Here is a 14,543-nt window from a genome sequence, read left to right as displayed (position 1 = left end):
AAACTATCAAAAATATGGCATTACAAAAGAAGAAAAAAAACACAATGATAATGAAAGAAATGAACTCAGTCGCACAAATTTAACAGTCTCTTCAAATATGCTTCGTATATGCCACAGATTTCGCTTACACTTCGCAGTTTTTCGTTTGGTGTTTTGACACAAACCTCTTGTGGGGGGGGGGGGGGGGTTAACAGTGATCTACTCTGATTGGATAGTGAGCTTTTGATGGACAGGTGCTCTCTGACAAGGAAGTAGAGACATCATTCAGTGGCGCGCATATTGGAAAGCTCTCGCTGTGATTTGTATGCAATACGTCGTGCTTTGTATTACTATATATGTAAATAATCTTTGACCTTCGATCGTCTCAGTCTGTAAAGATGATCTCTCAGGAGACACGGAGCGGCATCGTCTTCCTCCTCCACTTGTCCTTCAAGGCAGCTTGAAGTAAGCTTGTGTTACTGAAGTAACATCGATACAAGTTTTATTCATGTTACAGTGTGCTACAGTTTGTTGCGGGTTATTATTGTCATTCACAAGGAGTTAGATGATGCCGCTCCGTGTCATTCCAGTATGAAATTTTGAATTTTCAGATTTTTGGTCATCAATCAAGTATATATATATAATACTTTAAATTAGTGATAAAAACAGGCCCAAATGATTCCATGAGACTGTAAAATGTCAGATTTCAATGTCAATTGCAGTTTCCATTTTTAATTTATTTGATTAGTTATTATTTATATGTATAATATTTTTTATATATTTAGCTTTATTTTTTTATTCCAGATTGTTTCAGTAATTTAAGTACTTCAATTTAAACTACATTTCTGTTATTGCCACACTGCAATTTTATCGGTAAAAAAAAACTATGAAAATGCTGCGGTACAACAGTACTGTAACAGTAATTTCCCGTAAAATGTACAGGAACATTTTTTTAACTGACTTTGCCGGATTTCTCTGCGTTGCATTTAAAATTTTGTTTGAATTTGATGCTTTTTCTTTGAAATAACTATTTTTTGTCTTATTATTTCTTAACTGTTTTGTTGATTAGGGTTGTATGTTACATATAATGTTGTTAAATGAATGTTTATTTCATATTTCAGTTTAATGAGTCTCACCATGATGGTGTTTAGTGCTTGTGTGAATGACATTGTGCACCTTCTAAGTATCTTATTATTCAAACATTGCTTCTGATGGGCTTTGTTTCGTCATGTGATTTTCTCATCGCTACCTGCTTTTAGTATTACACATGTACAATCAATCAATCACCTTTATTTATATAGTGCTTTAAACAAAATACATTGCGTCAAAGCACTGAACAACATTCATTAGGAAAACAGTGTGTCAATAATGCAAAATGATAGTTAAAGGCAGTTCATCATTGAGTTCAGTTATGTCATCTCTGTTCAGTTTAAATAGTGTCTGTGCATTTATTTGCAATCAAGTCAATGATATCGCTGTAGATGAAGTGACCCCAACTAAGCAAGCCAGAGGCGACAGCGGCAAGGAACCGAAACTCCATCGGTGACAGAATGGAGAAAAAAACCTTGGGAGAAACCAGGCTCAGTTGGGGGGCCAGTTCTCCTCTGACCAGACGAAACCAGTAGTTCAATTCCAGGCTGCAGCAAAGTCAGATTGTGCAGAAGAATCATCTGTTTCCTGTGGTCTTGTCCTGGTGCTCCTCTGAGACAAGGTCTTTACAGGGGATCTGTATCTGGGGCTCTAGTTGTCCTGGTCTCCGCTGTCTTTCAGGGCAATAGAGGTCCTTTCTAGGTGCTGATCCACCATCTGGTCTGGATACGTACTGGATCCGGGTGACTGCAGTGTCCCTCTGATCTGGACACAGACTGGATCTGGTGGCCACGGTGACCTCGGAACAAGAGAGAAACAGACTTATATTAGCGTAGATGCCATTCTTCTAATGATGTAGAAAGTACATCGGGTGTTATGGGAAGTGTTCATTAATTAATTTACCTAATTAATGCAGCCTAAAAATCCTTTAACGGATTTGGATATTAAAAGCATATTAGTATATTATGTGTATGCCAGGTTAAAGAGATGGGTCTTTAATCTAGATTTAAACTGCAAGAGTGTTTCTGCCTCCCGAACAATGTTAGGTAGGTTATTCCAGAGTTTAGGCGCCAAATAGGAAAAGGATCTGCCACCCGCATTTGATTTTGATATTCTAGGTATTATCAAATTGCCTGAGTTTTGAGAACGTAGCGGACGTAGAGGAGTATAATGTAAAAGGAGCTCATTCAATATATATATACAAAACAGATTTCAGTACTTCAATAAGTTAGTATTTTAACATTTTAACAGTTAATAAAATTACGGTATTAAACTCTAAATTTAAGGTAAAATCGTAAAACCTAAAATATTGTTACCGTATTTTTTATGGTAGAAATCTGGCAACCACAGCTGCCGTTTTTTTTTTTACCTTATATTTTACAGATTTTATTATTTATTTATTTTTTTACAGTGCAATTAAGGCAACATTTCTAATATTTGTTTTAAGTTTTTTAATTTAATATTTTACTTATTTAAGCTTTATTTTAATTACTGAAAAACATATTTCAAGAGTTTTTAATTTAAAAATACCCACAAATGGTCTGAGACATCTCTTCTCAAACGCTAAATGACACATTTTTGAGATTACAGTTTTTGTTTATCTCTATGAGAAACATCGGAGAAGCAGCAAATTTGGGCAAAGTCTGATTGCTGTCTGTCTCAGGATTTTAACCGGTTTCCTTTTACCAACAGAGGACAAATTTACATCACCATTTGTAATGGCTTGATCCAGCAGGCTTTTCATCTCATTTCTGTTCTCACACTGAATATAATGATGGCAAAAACCCCACCTTACTATAAATCAAACCAGTGCATTTCTCTTTTTTAGACAAAATATTTGGGTTGTTTTTAATATTGAAGTCTCATTAGTGCTGTGCATTCTTTGAAGGAATTCAAGGACAGGAGAAGATAATGAGAAAAATGCTCATTAACTGAGACGGTAGACACTCCTCTGTCCTGTGAGCTGATAACAAACGATAAAGCTCATGCATCGTTGAACGATCATGACATTTCACTGAAATATCACACACCTGCCACAGATGCTGCAGTGCTCTCGTTCAGGCTGGTTTCTTCAGTTCAGTTCTAGATGAAATCTGTGATGATCTGGTGCATATAAATGAACATATAAACATTCCCAAAGAGAGACTGGTGCATGGGGGTTGCATTTTGCAGGGGCTCCCAGACCCTAATCATCATCATTAATGGTAGCAATAAAAATCAGGCATGAACAAACTTTATTTGGTTTTATGTGGGTATCATTTATTCAGAATTGTATAGTTTTAATAGGTTTTTATTGTTTCAAGACTTGGTTGACTTCCTGTTTACAGTCATGTTTTGCAGCACTTCAGATGTTCTGCCATTGAGGTTTAATCTGTCTTTTATCACTTATCTTAGCCTGGATTCACACATCTATCTCTTCAGAAGCTTCAGAAGCATTTTAATTCATCATCCACATGTTCCTAAATCAAATCTTGTTCAAATGCCATTACGCTGCTACAGAGTTAAGAATTTAAAAGGTAATTGTAACTCTTTATCTCACAATTTTGCTTCTGTTTCTCACAACTGTGAGTTTATATCTCACAGTATCAATGTACTTTATTTCTTGTCATTACGAATTTTTGTGAGAAAAAGTCTAAATGGTTAGATATAAACTCAGAATTGTGAAATAAAATGTCGGTATTATGCTATTTATTTTTATCTATCTTTATTTTAAATCCCGTAGTAGAAACAAGCTTCCATAGAAAGCAGCATAATAAAAAAATAAAATTAAAAAAACAAACCTCCGAGAGACGGGGCAGTACAAAAAACTCGCTTTTTTTTAGTTGCACAATTTTACAATTTTACAATTTTAATGTCACATTTTCAAAACGCGCGAGGCGGGAGCGCAACATGTTTGCCTAGCTCATGTTTATCTGTAAAAACTTTCCAAGCAACATGAAACCTTTTCCAAATGGTGAGCATTTGGTATTGAGCTGCTTTCTGAGATTGCAAGCAGTTTCGCCCCAGAACTGGGCCAGATCTGGGCCAAAACTGCTTGTTGTCTGGGTGTTTTGGCTGGATTTGTATGTGTGCTACTTGTTTTAGCATATTTTAGACTGTATTAAAATCAGTGGGTTGAGTTTCCTGTGTGTACTGTCTACATAAAGCTTTCCAAATAAGCCACCTTTGAGACTATATGATGGTTAAGACTAAAAGAGGAGCGTTAGCTGGTTTTGTTGACAGAACGGTAGCACGCTAGGTTACTCTTCATTCACACCGATGCATGCCATTCTCTCAGTCTCTAATCTTCTCCTAAGCTGTGACTAATCAATAAATAGAAACTCTGTATCCAATCTCATTCACAACCACAGACATATAGACCATATATGTAGAGATCAAAGACCCAGTTGATATGCGCGATAATTTCCCGCCGCACACATGAAAGCGGCTCAGTCGTGTTGATTTATACGCACCGGGAAAGAACATTAGTCTACGATAATGAGAAATCAGGCGTGAGCCAAGTCTCTCTTCTAGACTGGCCGGTATTGATGCTTTTCCATGAAGTAATGCAGCGGCATCATAGACATGGCCCGTGAACTCGCTGACTTTCATTTTCTGTGCGTATTCAGCAGAATGCGTGCTGTAAATACTCATATTAAATTTAAATGCAGTATTTCTGGAAGCTCAACGCTGCTGATGAGGTAATGCCACGGACCAGAGCACAATCACAACTGTAGTTAATCTTTCAAATTAATCTGAGATGTTTGTTGGAACTGAAGTGCTGCTGTCCTCCATTGTTGCATTTTGTTTAGAAAATTCCTTTGGTGTATTTGATATCCTGTGATTTGTGTTTATCATTGTTTAGATTATTTGAGGTCAAATCAATGAATTTGTATAGTAGTTCAAATTTTGTGATTGTATAATAGCCTAGCATACATCACAATCACATTGAGGTATGCTATATAGTAAAGTATCGCAATCACAAAGCCGAGATTTCTTTGCGAATAAAGTTACATGTACCATATATATATATATATATATATATATATACACTTTATATAGAGAATGCGATAATATAGTTGACAAATTGCGATGATAAAAACTATCGAAAAAAAATGCAAGCATTACTTTCACAAAAAAAAAATAACTAAGTTATGCTATTAGTTACTATTTTTATGGAGTAGCACAATATTGTTATGCATTACTTTGAAAATAACTTTACCCAGCACTGTTGCTAAATAGTATGCATTGTTTTATGTAAATGTTCTATATGAAAGCAAATAAAGTTGGATGTACTATATATATATATATATCAAATTTTATATAAAGAGCTGTGCCATAATATAAGTTACATTTACTGTTATTATTGAAATATAAATAATAACAGCCAAGATCTGGTACATCGTATTTATCACTTTTTGAGACTGTACTGAATGTATGCAGGTAAATTTGGATATATCCAGCTTAATATAATGAGCTGAATGATAATATGTAATTTTATATCGTATTTCAGGATTCTAAGAGACCCTTGACACATTTTTCGGCTTGTGAACCACCAGTTGCTTTACATTCATGGCGTTGTATGCTGATTTACAGATGGGTTTGTTGCTTTGTGCAAGGGTATGACGTTGATGTGCCCAAAACTACGTTCTTCTAGGAATTGAATTGTATCTATAACTTCCTCTCCAGAAAAAGCCTCTTATCTCCATACCATTTGCTCCTTGTTTCAGATTCCCATTTCTGCCCAAAGACATCACCTATAGTGAGGACCGAATGTCTGGAGCAGGCCACGGGAGACATATGATTCTCATTGTGAGGATGAAAGGCGTCTGTTTTTCCCTGTCTTTTGTATGTCTGGGAGCGCCGGATTGGGTGGGTGGAACCACTTGTGTCGTGATCCCCTCTCATCCATGTGGTGTTGCTTTATGCTCCATGGGTATGGATTCATTGTAGTGAAATTGAAACTTCATGACATGTCATTGTTATAAACCCATAAATAATTTATTTCGCCCTGAAGAGCGATCGCTGCTTCAGAGGTGCCCAATTGGCTGAGACAAGGTTGTCTTTGACCCAGTTTGACCATGTTGAAACATTTTCCCTTTATATCTCTCATGCACGCTCGCATTTAACTCTAGCCGCTTGTCAGCACTTCGCTTGGCCTGTTTTTAACTTTGTGCTTCAGAAAAATCCATAAAACTTCACATGTCACAATGCCTTTTTGTATTGTTTTATTGTGGCTGCTTGGGAAGGGTATAAAATAATCATTGTAGAAATTAACCCTGTAGACTTCACTATCTGCCTTGTAATCGCTGTTAGCTAGCTCACTTGCTAACATACGTCTGTCAATGAGCTTATATTTTCACCTTATCCTGGAAGACTACAGCTGGCCTGCTCTTAACGCTCTTTGTACATAAACCCTGCTCTTAGTCACAGGTGCTTTTTCCACCTTGCATAAGATAAAGAGTCTGATTCATGCTAGTTTTCACTTAAAACTGTACAGTTTGTGAACTTGCTTTTTGCAACCCTGACCTGTGCACATACTGCATCAGACATATGATTCTTCAGGTTCTCCCACTGCTAGGTTAATTGGTGTCTTTTGAAAAGTTCATTGTTGATGTTGGGCCAGAAATGTTTTCCTTTTTTAAGTAGTTTTTGTAGTGTTAAATGCCTGTTGGGGAATCTAGGAGTGAAGATATTTCTCCTACCTGGTATGCAAGGCCAGTGTTTCTTTGATGTCTTGCTCTGAAGCACAGGTACACAGACACTGGGCTGGTACTACAAACGTTTGATTGAAGTGTGAACTAGATCAGACTCCACTGGGAACATTTGGTGTTCTGAAATCACTTTGGGTTAAAAAAAAAAAAGACATCAGAGAACTAGATCTCAGAAGACTTGTTTTGCATTTTAGAGGAGACGTGAGATTACTGAAGAAAAAAGTCAGCAAATGTCTCCATTTCTTCTCATTGCATTCGATTGAGATATTAATAGATGTCAAATCTTCTAAGGACACTGAACATCTGTTACTCTGTGTTTGCGATCTCAAATCAAAGATGACACAGAGTTCACACGCAGCCCAGGAATTCACAGCAATTAACCCTTCAGCGTCACATGTAAATATGAGCGCTGGAGACCGTTAGTCTTTCACACACACACACACACACACACACACACACACACTGGGATCCGGCTTCTTTGTTCTGTTGGGCCCCTGATCTGTTGTTATGGGGATGTTGCTGGCAGCACCTCTATAATGGCTGGCGTGTGAGCTGTCCATCACTCCATCCCCCCGTAACACACACACACACACACACACACACACACACACACACACACTGATCCGCTGTCACCTGCACAAGCTTTCAGTTAGCTGCTTCTTTTCTTTTCTTTTTTCTCCATTTCTGCCTGGGAAAGTCAACATTATAGAATAGAATAGAATAGAATAGAATAGAATAGAAGCCGGAAAAAAGCCAAGAGAGAGCAGCCAGTCTTGAATATAACAACCCCATCTGGAATTCTGTGCCATCTAGTGGCTTTCATCGAACTATAGCTGTGTGTGAACAGCTGTAAATGTGTAGCACTCCCTCTGATCTGATCTGATCTGATTGGAGTTGTGTGGAATCCTGTTTGCACCACCAGATTGAAAAATAAAAGAAAAAAAAGGTAGTTGCAACTTTTTTCTCACAATGTAGATTTTTCTTGCAATTCTGAGTTTAGATCACACATCTATATCGTATATCTCACAGTTAAGATTTTTCCCCTCCCAATTCTGAGTAAAAAACAATCAAATTATGAGAAAATTAGCTTTCATTTGCAAGAAATAAAGTGGGAAATAGTTTTATTTACTCTTTTTAATTTTTTATTCTATTGTGGGAAAAAAAATCTGAATTGAGAGATGAAAATTCACAATTACAAATGTAAGCTCAGAAAAAATAGAATAGAATTCCAAGATATAAAATCAGAATTGAGACAATGAACTCAGAATTCCACAATGAAATAAAAAAATAAAAAAGGTTTTATCTTGCAATTTCTATTTTTATTTAATATTTGTATTTATTTTCTCAGAATTTTGAGTGTATTTCTTTCAATTCTTGGAGGAAACCTTCCTGGCCTCACGTCGATCCAGAACTGGAGTTGGCTTGTCTGCAGATTTCATGGATTTATACTGACAGATAGATATTGTTAAAGTTCTTGATGTTTTTCTTTAGATCAGTATTTTGGTTTCTGAGTTATTTAAAGCACCAGATCATAGATGTTTTCTTTAGACATTCATCACCCATTTAGCTAATATTTCACTCCATAATCAAAAGACAGAGTCAAGGCGTGGATTTTTATTTTTATGAAGTAAAATGTTTGTAATATAGTCATGAGAATCGACATGAAAATAATGAGAACTGTAAACAGACCTAACTAAACTTGCAGATACATTATGCTAATATGAATTTTCCATAGGATTTTTATAGATAGATAGATAGATAGATTGATAGATAGATAGAAAGATAGATAGATATATAGATAGATGGATAGATAGATGGGTAGATAGATGCAGGAGTGAGATGGTAAATGTTGGTTTTCACACACACACACACACACACACACACACACACACACACACACACAGGGGGAGCGGGGAGGGTTTTTACACCCCTGTAGGGGGTAATAAAGCGGCCTAAAACATCACACTTCTGTAAAGTTAATCTACACAGCTTTAATTACTATCTGGCGCCTCTCTTCTCTCTCTGGTTTCTCTGCATCTCTCCGTCCACAGCCGCTTCTCTGCTTGAGCTCTAGCTGACAGTCATGAAAACGAGATTTGCTTGGTTGGGGTTCCTGTTTGACCGATCGGCATGGAGCAAATTAACAGCCAGCCACACACACACACACACACACTTCCCCCATCTCTGTTTGCATTACCTTTTCTACTTTCTTCTGAAGTACTGGAGCCAAAAGACCTTTCTGATAATCAACCGTCTGTACGGTCTTTATTTCTTATTCCAGTTTTAGTTATTTGAGTAATCAGTACTCTTATGGTGCTTGTTTTTCTTTCTTCTTCCTCTTGCAGCTTAACAGCCCAAGTACCCATTTGAAACAGCTCAGACATTTTGTTAAACATCTCCTTTTGTGTTTTACGAAAGAAAGTAAGTCATACAGATTTGGGACGAGTGAATGATGACAGACTTTAGATTCTTGAGTGAACTGTCCCGCTGATAGATGATCGGCAGACGGGACTAATGCTGTCATTCTCTCTCTCTGTCTGTCTCCTCGAGGCTCATTAGGTTCTTCAGAGTAAACATGCAATCATCAAGATGCTCTGCTATTGAGCGGCACATAATCCTGCAGATATGACACATACAGACAGAGCTGCGGAGAGACTCTGAGGTCTACCTGCTGCTGCTCGGAGGGGAGACGGAGAGAAAGAGAGAGAGAGAGACACAACTGGAGCCAGTGTAATGAGCTGTGAAATTCAGCTGTACAGACGCTATAGCAGATCTGCATCAGTGTCGCCACTGACAAAAACAAGCTTGCAAAATGAAACGAGTAACTGCATGGGTCAATGATAATAGCACAAAAGCATGATTTTCTCCCGCTATTTCCATTCAGATGAATTCATTGTGCTTAGTTGCCATGTCAAAAACTGTACATTTGCTTTGCCAAAGCATTTTCTGCATACTATAAGGAAAGGAAATTGGAGGAAAATGAGGTAAGCAAGCAATATTAACAAGCTAAAGGAATAATATTGTACATTCAAATAACAGTGGAAAATAAAGCTATTTTAACTGAAATGAGAAATGTATTTAAAATAAAAATGAAGAGTTGAATGAAGAAGTTAAGACAAAAAAAGCAAGTCAGACTATAACAATAGTGCAAATGGAGATGTAGATTAATAAACAAGTGAAATGATGCAAAATCAAATAGAAAATGAAAAGAGAAGAGAAAAATAAAAGGATAAATAAGCTATGATCTAGTGTAAATTAAACAAAACGAGAAAATAATCTTTACATTTTAATCAGTGTGAGTTGATGAAACATGAAGAGGAAGAAAAGGGAAAATAAAACAAATCATTAAGATTTATTTATTAAATTAATGTATTAACTCAGGCATTTATTAGGTTTATTAACAAATAAAAAAAGGACGTTAAACTGAGCAAAATCAAGAAAAACATTAGTTTCATATGAACAAATGAACCAATTTAATAGTGCAAGCCGTGTAAAATAATATAAACAAATGGAAATTGGAATTAATGCTATGAAATCAGAATTTTGTGAAATGTGAAAACAATATAACAAATGAAATAAAAAATAACTGATAAATAAAATAAAATACAATTAAAGGGAAATAAAGCAGCAGGTTAATAAATATCTTTGCAAATAGATTAAACTAGCTGCTTTTTTGAAGAAGGATGAAAACATCCAATATCAGTAATAATGAAGAATGTTTAATGTTTAGAAACAGCAGATCTCTCTCTCTCTCTCTCTCTCTCTTGTTCTCTGCGGTTTAATTACATGATGTTCACATTGAAGATTATTAATGACGTCACTCTCAGCATCAGACGTTCACTTCCTGCTCTGTGTCAGCCAATCACATTCAGGACTTGTTAAGCTGTGTTTGTCTGTGCTACACACATCACCATGTTGTCGTAGGTGGTTGCCAGGGCATTGCTAAGGTGTTCAAAGTGATTTCAGCATGTTGCCACGGTGTTCTAGGAACTCTCTTCCTTCATGATGCGTCTGTGGGATTTTAAACCTGTTTTATGGTCCAGCAGGTGAAAATGCTGCATCTGATCAGTTAGTAAAGTAACAGCAACATGATCTGAGGAATCAGTCAAATTCTGCATGGAGGTCTTAACACACACACACACACACACACACACAGCCATTAGCCTGCTCGCACAATGACATCATCATCCAGTGCATCGAATCAATGTGTTTTCTCCGTGTGTGTGTGTGTTTAGTGTTGTGAAAAGTGAGAGTGTGTGTGTCAGACATGTCGACTCCGCTGCTGTGATGGATGGTCTGTGTTGTAAGACAGATGACAGTGTGTGTCTGCGGCTGCTGTGTGTGTGAACACAGGCCAAACTAATGTTTATTTACACTGCCACACTGAAGGAGTGATTTAAAAACCGCAAGTGTGTGTGTGTGTGTGTGTGTGTGTGTGAAGGTACAGATCAGATTTCTAAACAAGTCTTTGAAATGTAGAAGATCATTAAAACCACAGAGTCCTAAATACAAGCATTCCTTCCAAACATGCGCACACACACACACACACACACACACACACTCACTGGCATTTCAGAAGCTCAACAAAACCACTGTACCAAACCCTAGTGAGTCGTCTACATTGGGAGCATCCTGACTGTCGTCCTCAATGCTAAACGTCACAAAATCCACTCGTGCAAATGTATTAGTTTGATGTTACAGTGAGCAATAGTTTACTAATTTGAGTGCATCCAATGACAGGCAAATTCTGTTTGCTACGGTCCCTGTGGGAGACAGTGACAGAGGGAAAGATAAAGTGTGTGTGTTTCTGCATACCAGGAGTGTGTGAGTGTTGGGGTCTCTGAAGTGTTTACAACAGTGTATTCTGGGTGAGTTCTGGCCCCATTGCTATAAATTTTCCCAGTGCAGTTCTGAGTGTTTCTGCCCGGTTCACACGCGCCGTGACTGTGAGTACAAGATCAGTGTGACGCTGAGAGAATATATGACCGCAGACACAGAGACGTCAGCGTGGCCTCGGGCTCCTCAAGAGTCAGCTTTGTCTCAGATGTTTCTCCTCAATGGTATGATTGCTTATATTGATCTCATCTGTAAGTCGCTTTGGATAAAAGTGTCTGCTAAATGATTAAATGATTAAATGTAAATGTAAATGAAGAGTAAGAAATAAAACATCCGGCATCCATTTAGACTATAGAGCTGTAAAATGCATAGTTAAGAGAAATAATAATAATAATAATAAATATATATTTAATAAAATATTTTACAATTTTCAAAATAATATCTTATTCTAATGTTCATTTTATTCTTATTTTATTTTGTTAATTTATAATATACAGGTGCATCTTAATAAATTAGAAAGTCATGGAAAATTTCAGTAATCAACTTGTGTATTAAATAAATCCAATGCACACAGACTGAAGACTTTGGTTCTTTTAATTGTGATGATTTAGGCTCACATTTAACAAAAGAAACCCACCAATCTCAACAAATTAGAATATGGTGACATGCCAATCGGCTAATCAACTCAAAACACCTGCAAAGGTTTCCTGAGCCTTCAAAATAGTCTCTCAGTTTGGTTTACTAGGCTCCACAATCATGGGGAAGATCTAACAGTTGTCCAGAAGACAATCATTGACACCCTTCACAAGGAGGGTAAGCCACAAACATTCATTGCCAAAGAAGCTGGCTGTTCACAGAGTGCTGTATCCAAGCATGTTAACAGAAAGTTGAGTGGAAGGAAAAAGTGTGGAAGAAAAAGATGCATAACCAACCAAAAGAACCACAGCCTTATGAAGATTGTGGAGCAAAATTGATTCAAGAATTTGAGTGAACTTCACAAGGAATGGACTGAGGCTGGGGTCAAGGCATCAAGAGCCACCACATACAGACGTGTCAAGGACTTTGCTGAACCACAGACATCAGAGGCGTCTTACCTGAGCTATGGAGAAGTTTCCACAGTCTGTGATGATTTGGGGTGCAATGTCATCTCCTGGTGTTGAAAACCAAAGACACTGCACCCTTTACCAAGAATCACCATGCTTTCTTCTGCTGCCCAGCTTTTTGAAGATGCTGATTTCATTTTCCAGCAGGTTTTTAGCACCTGCCAAAAGCACCAAAAGTTGGTTAAATGAGCATGGTGTTGGTGTGCTTGACTGGCCAGCAAACTCACCAGACTTTTGCCAAGAGGAAAATCAGAATCAAGAGACCAAACAATGCAGATGAGCTGAAAGCCACTGTCAAAGAAACCTTGGCTTGAGTACATGTACAGTAAATTAACATACTTTTCAGAGGGCCAACAAATCACTAAAAGGTTTTTTTTTATGCTCTCATGAAGTATTCTAATTTGTTGAGGTAGTGAATTGGTGGGGTTTTGTTAAATGTGAGCCAAAATCATCACAATTAAAAGAACAAAAGACTTAAACTACTTCAGTCTGTGTGCACTGAATGTATTTAAAACACGAGTTTCACAATTTGAGTTTAATTACTGAAATAAATGAACATTTCCATGACATTCTAATTTATTGAGATGCACCTGTATTAATATTATACAATAACCATGTCAATTTCATGTTACATTTTATATTACATTGTATATTCATGAAGGATATATGTGTGTGTGTGTGTGTGTGTGTGTGTGTGTGTGTGTGTGTTTGAAAAGAAAATAATATTAAAATAAGGATTATTTTAATTAAATATTTAAACATTTTTTGCCTATTTTTCTTAATGATTTTATGTTATTAATTTAGAATTCATAAAATAAGAATAATTTATTAAATATAAAAATATATTCATACATTTATTTTTATATTTTAATTGTGTTTTCTGTTTATAATAGTGTATAAGATTATGTAGAGTGCGCATAATATATTATGTAAAGTTTGTGTAACAGCTGAGGTGACTTGAGTTCTTGAGATCTCTAACTTTTGATTGATAATCTGAGCTCAGTTTGAGACTGGGTTAAGTTGAAACACGAGAGTCTTGGTGTCTGTTTCTCAGAATAAACATTTAAGCAGAACTCTCCATTAGATCTCATTGCTCTCTAAGAGAAACAGACGATATTTACCAGAGATCTGATGTGTGATATTTAGTGTCAGACACTGCGGTGAAGCCTTGATTCCCATGACTCTGAGCGGCTGGACGTCAGGGAGTCTCTCTGGCGTCTGCGGGTCAGATGTCAGGTGTAGGTTAAGAGGGGCAGCGATGGTTAACAGATCCACTGAGAGCTCATGAAGACAGACACACACATTCCTCACGCTGCACATCGGCTGCCCACAGCTGAGTGTACACTACAGCCATGACAAAACGTTTTATTAGTGACATACATTTAGTTTTTTTGCAAAGTTTTCTGCGTCAGTATTTGTAGATTATTTTTCCACATTATTTTTCGATGGTATACTGAAAAACAATGATAAGAATGTCATAAGTTTTAATTGCTAGTATTGGCAAAATAAATAAATGAGACTATATTTACAGTGTTGACCCTTGTTAGGATAGGATCAACTTTATTTGTCCCCGAAGGGAAATTTGTCTTGGGCAAAGGGCTACAGTGTTGTTCTCTGAACAGACAATAATAATAATAATAATAATAAAAATAAAATACAATGTATGAGCCTGATATATAAAATACATATAATGCAAAACACAAGGTTGAAATATGTTAAAAGAGCATTATTTTTGATGGAATTCAGCATTTTTATCGAGGCAGGAACGAATGAAAGCTTCAGTCTATTAGTTTTACACATTGGCATCTTAGTCTCTTTCCCGATGGCAGTGTCTGGTATTCAC

General features: G+C 36.7%; 1 protein-coding gene across 1 annotated transcript in view; it reads left to right on the top strand.

The window, feature by feature from the left end:
• Nucleotides 1-6,243, top strand: part of LOC113055768 (phosphatidylcholine transfer protein-like) — a 52,529-nt gene extending 46,286 nt beyond the window's left edge. The window contains exon 4 of the mRNA XM_026222120.1: nucleotides 5,778-6,243. Within this exon, the coding sequence (XP_026077905.1) occupies nucleotides 5,778-5,851 (74 nt within the window). The 3' untranslated portion in view covers nucleotides 5,852-6,243. The remainder of the gene's footprint in view (nucleotides 1-5,777) is intronic.
• Nucleotides 6,244-14,543: the final 8,300 nt, after the last annotated feature.

This window comes from Carassius auratus, chromosome 3 (assembly GCF_003368295.1).
Source record: "Carassius auratus strain Wakin chromosome 3, ASM336829v1, whole genome shotgun sequence".
Taxonomy (NCBI): domain Eukaryota; kingdom Metazoa; phylum Chordata; class Actinopteri; order Cypriniformes; family Cyprinidae; genus Carassius; species Carassius auratus.
This window is presented reverse-complemented; position numbering and strand designations above follow the sequence as displayed.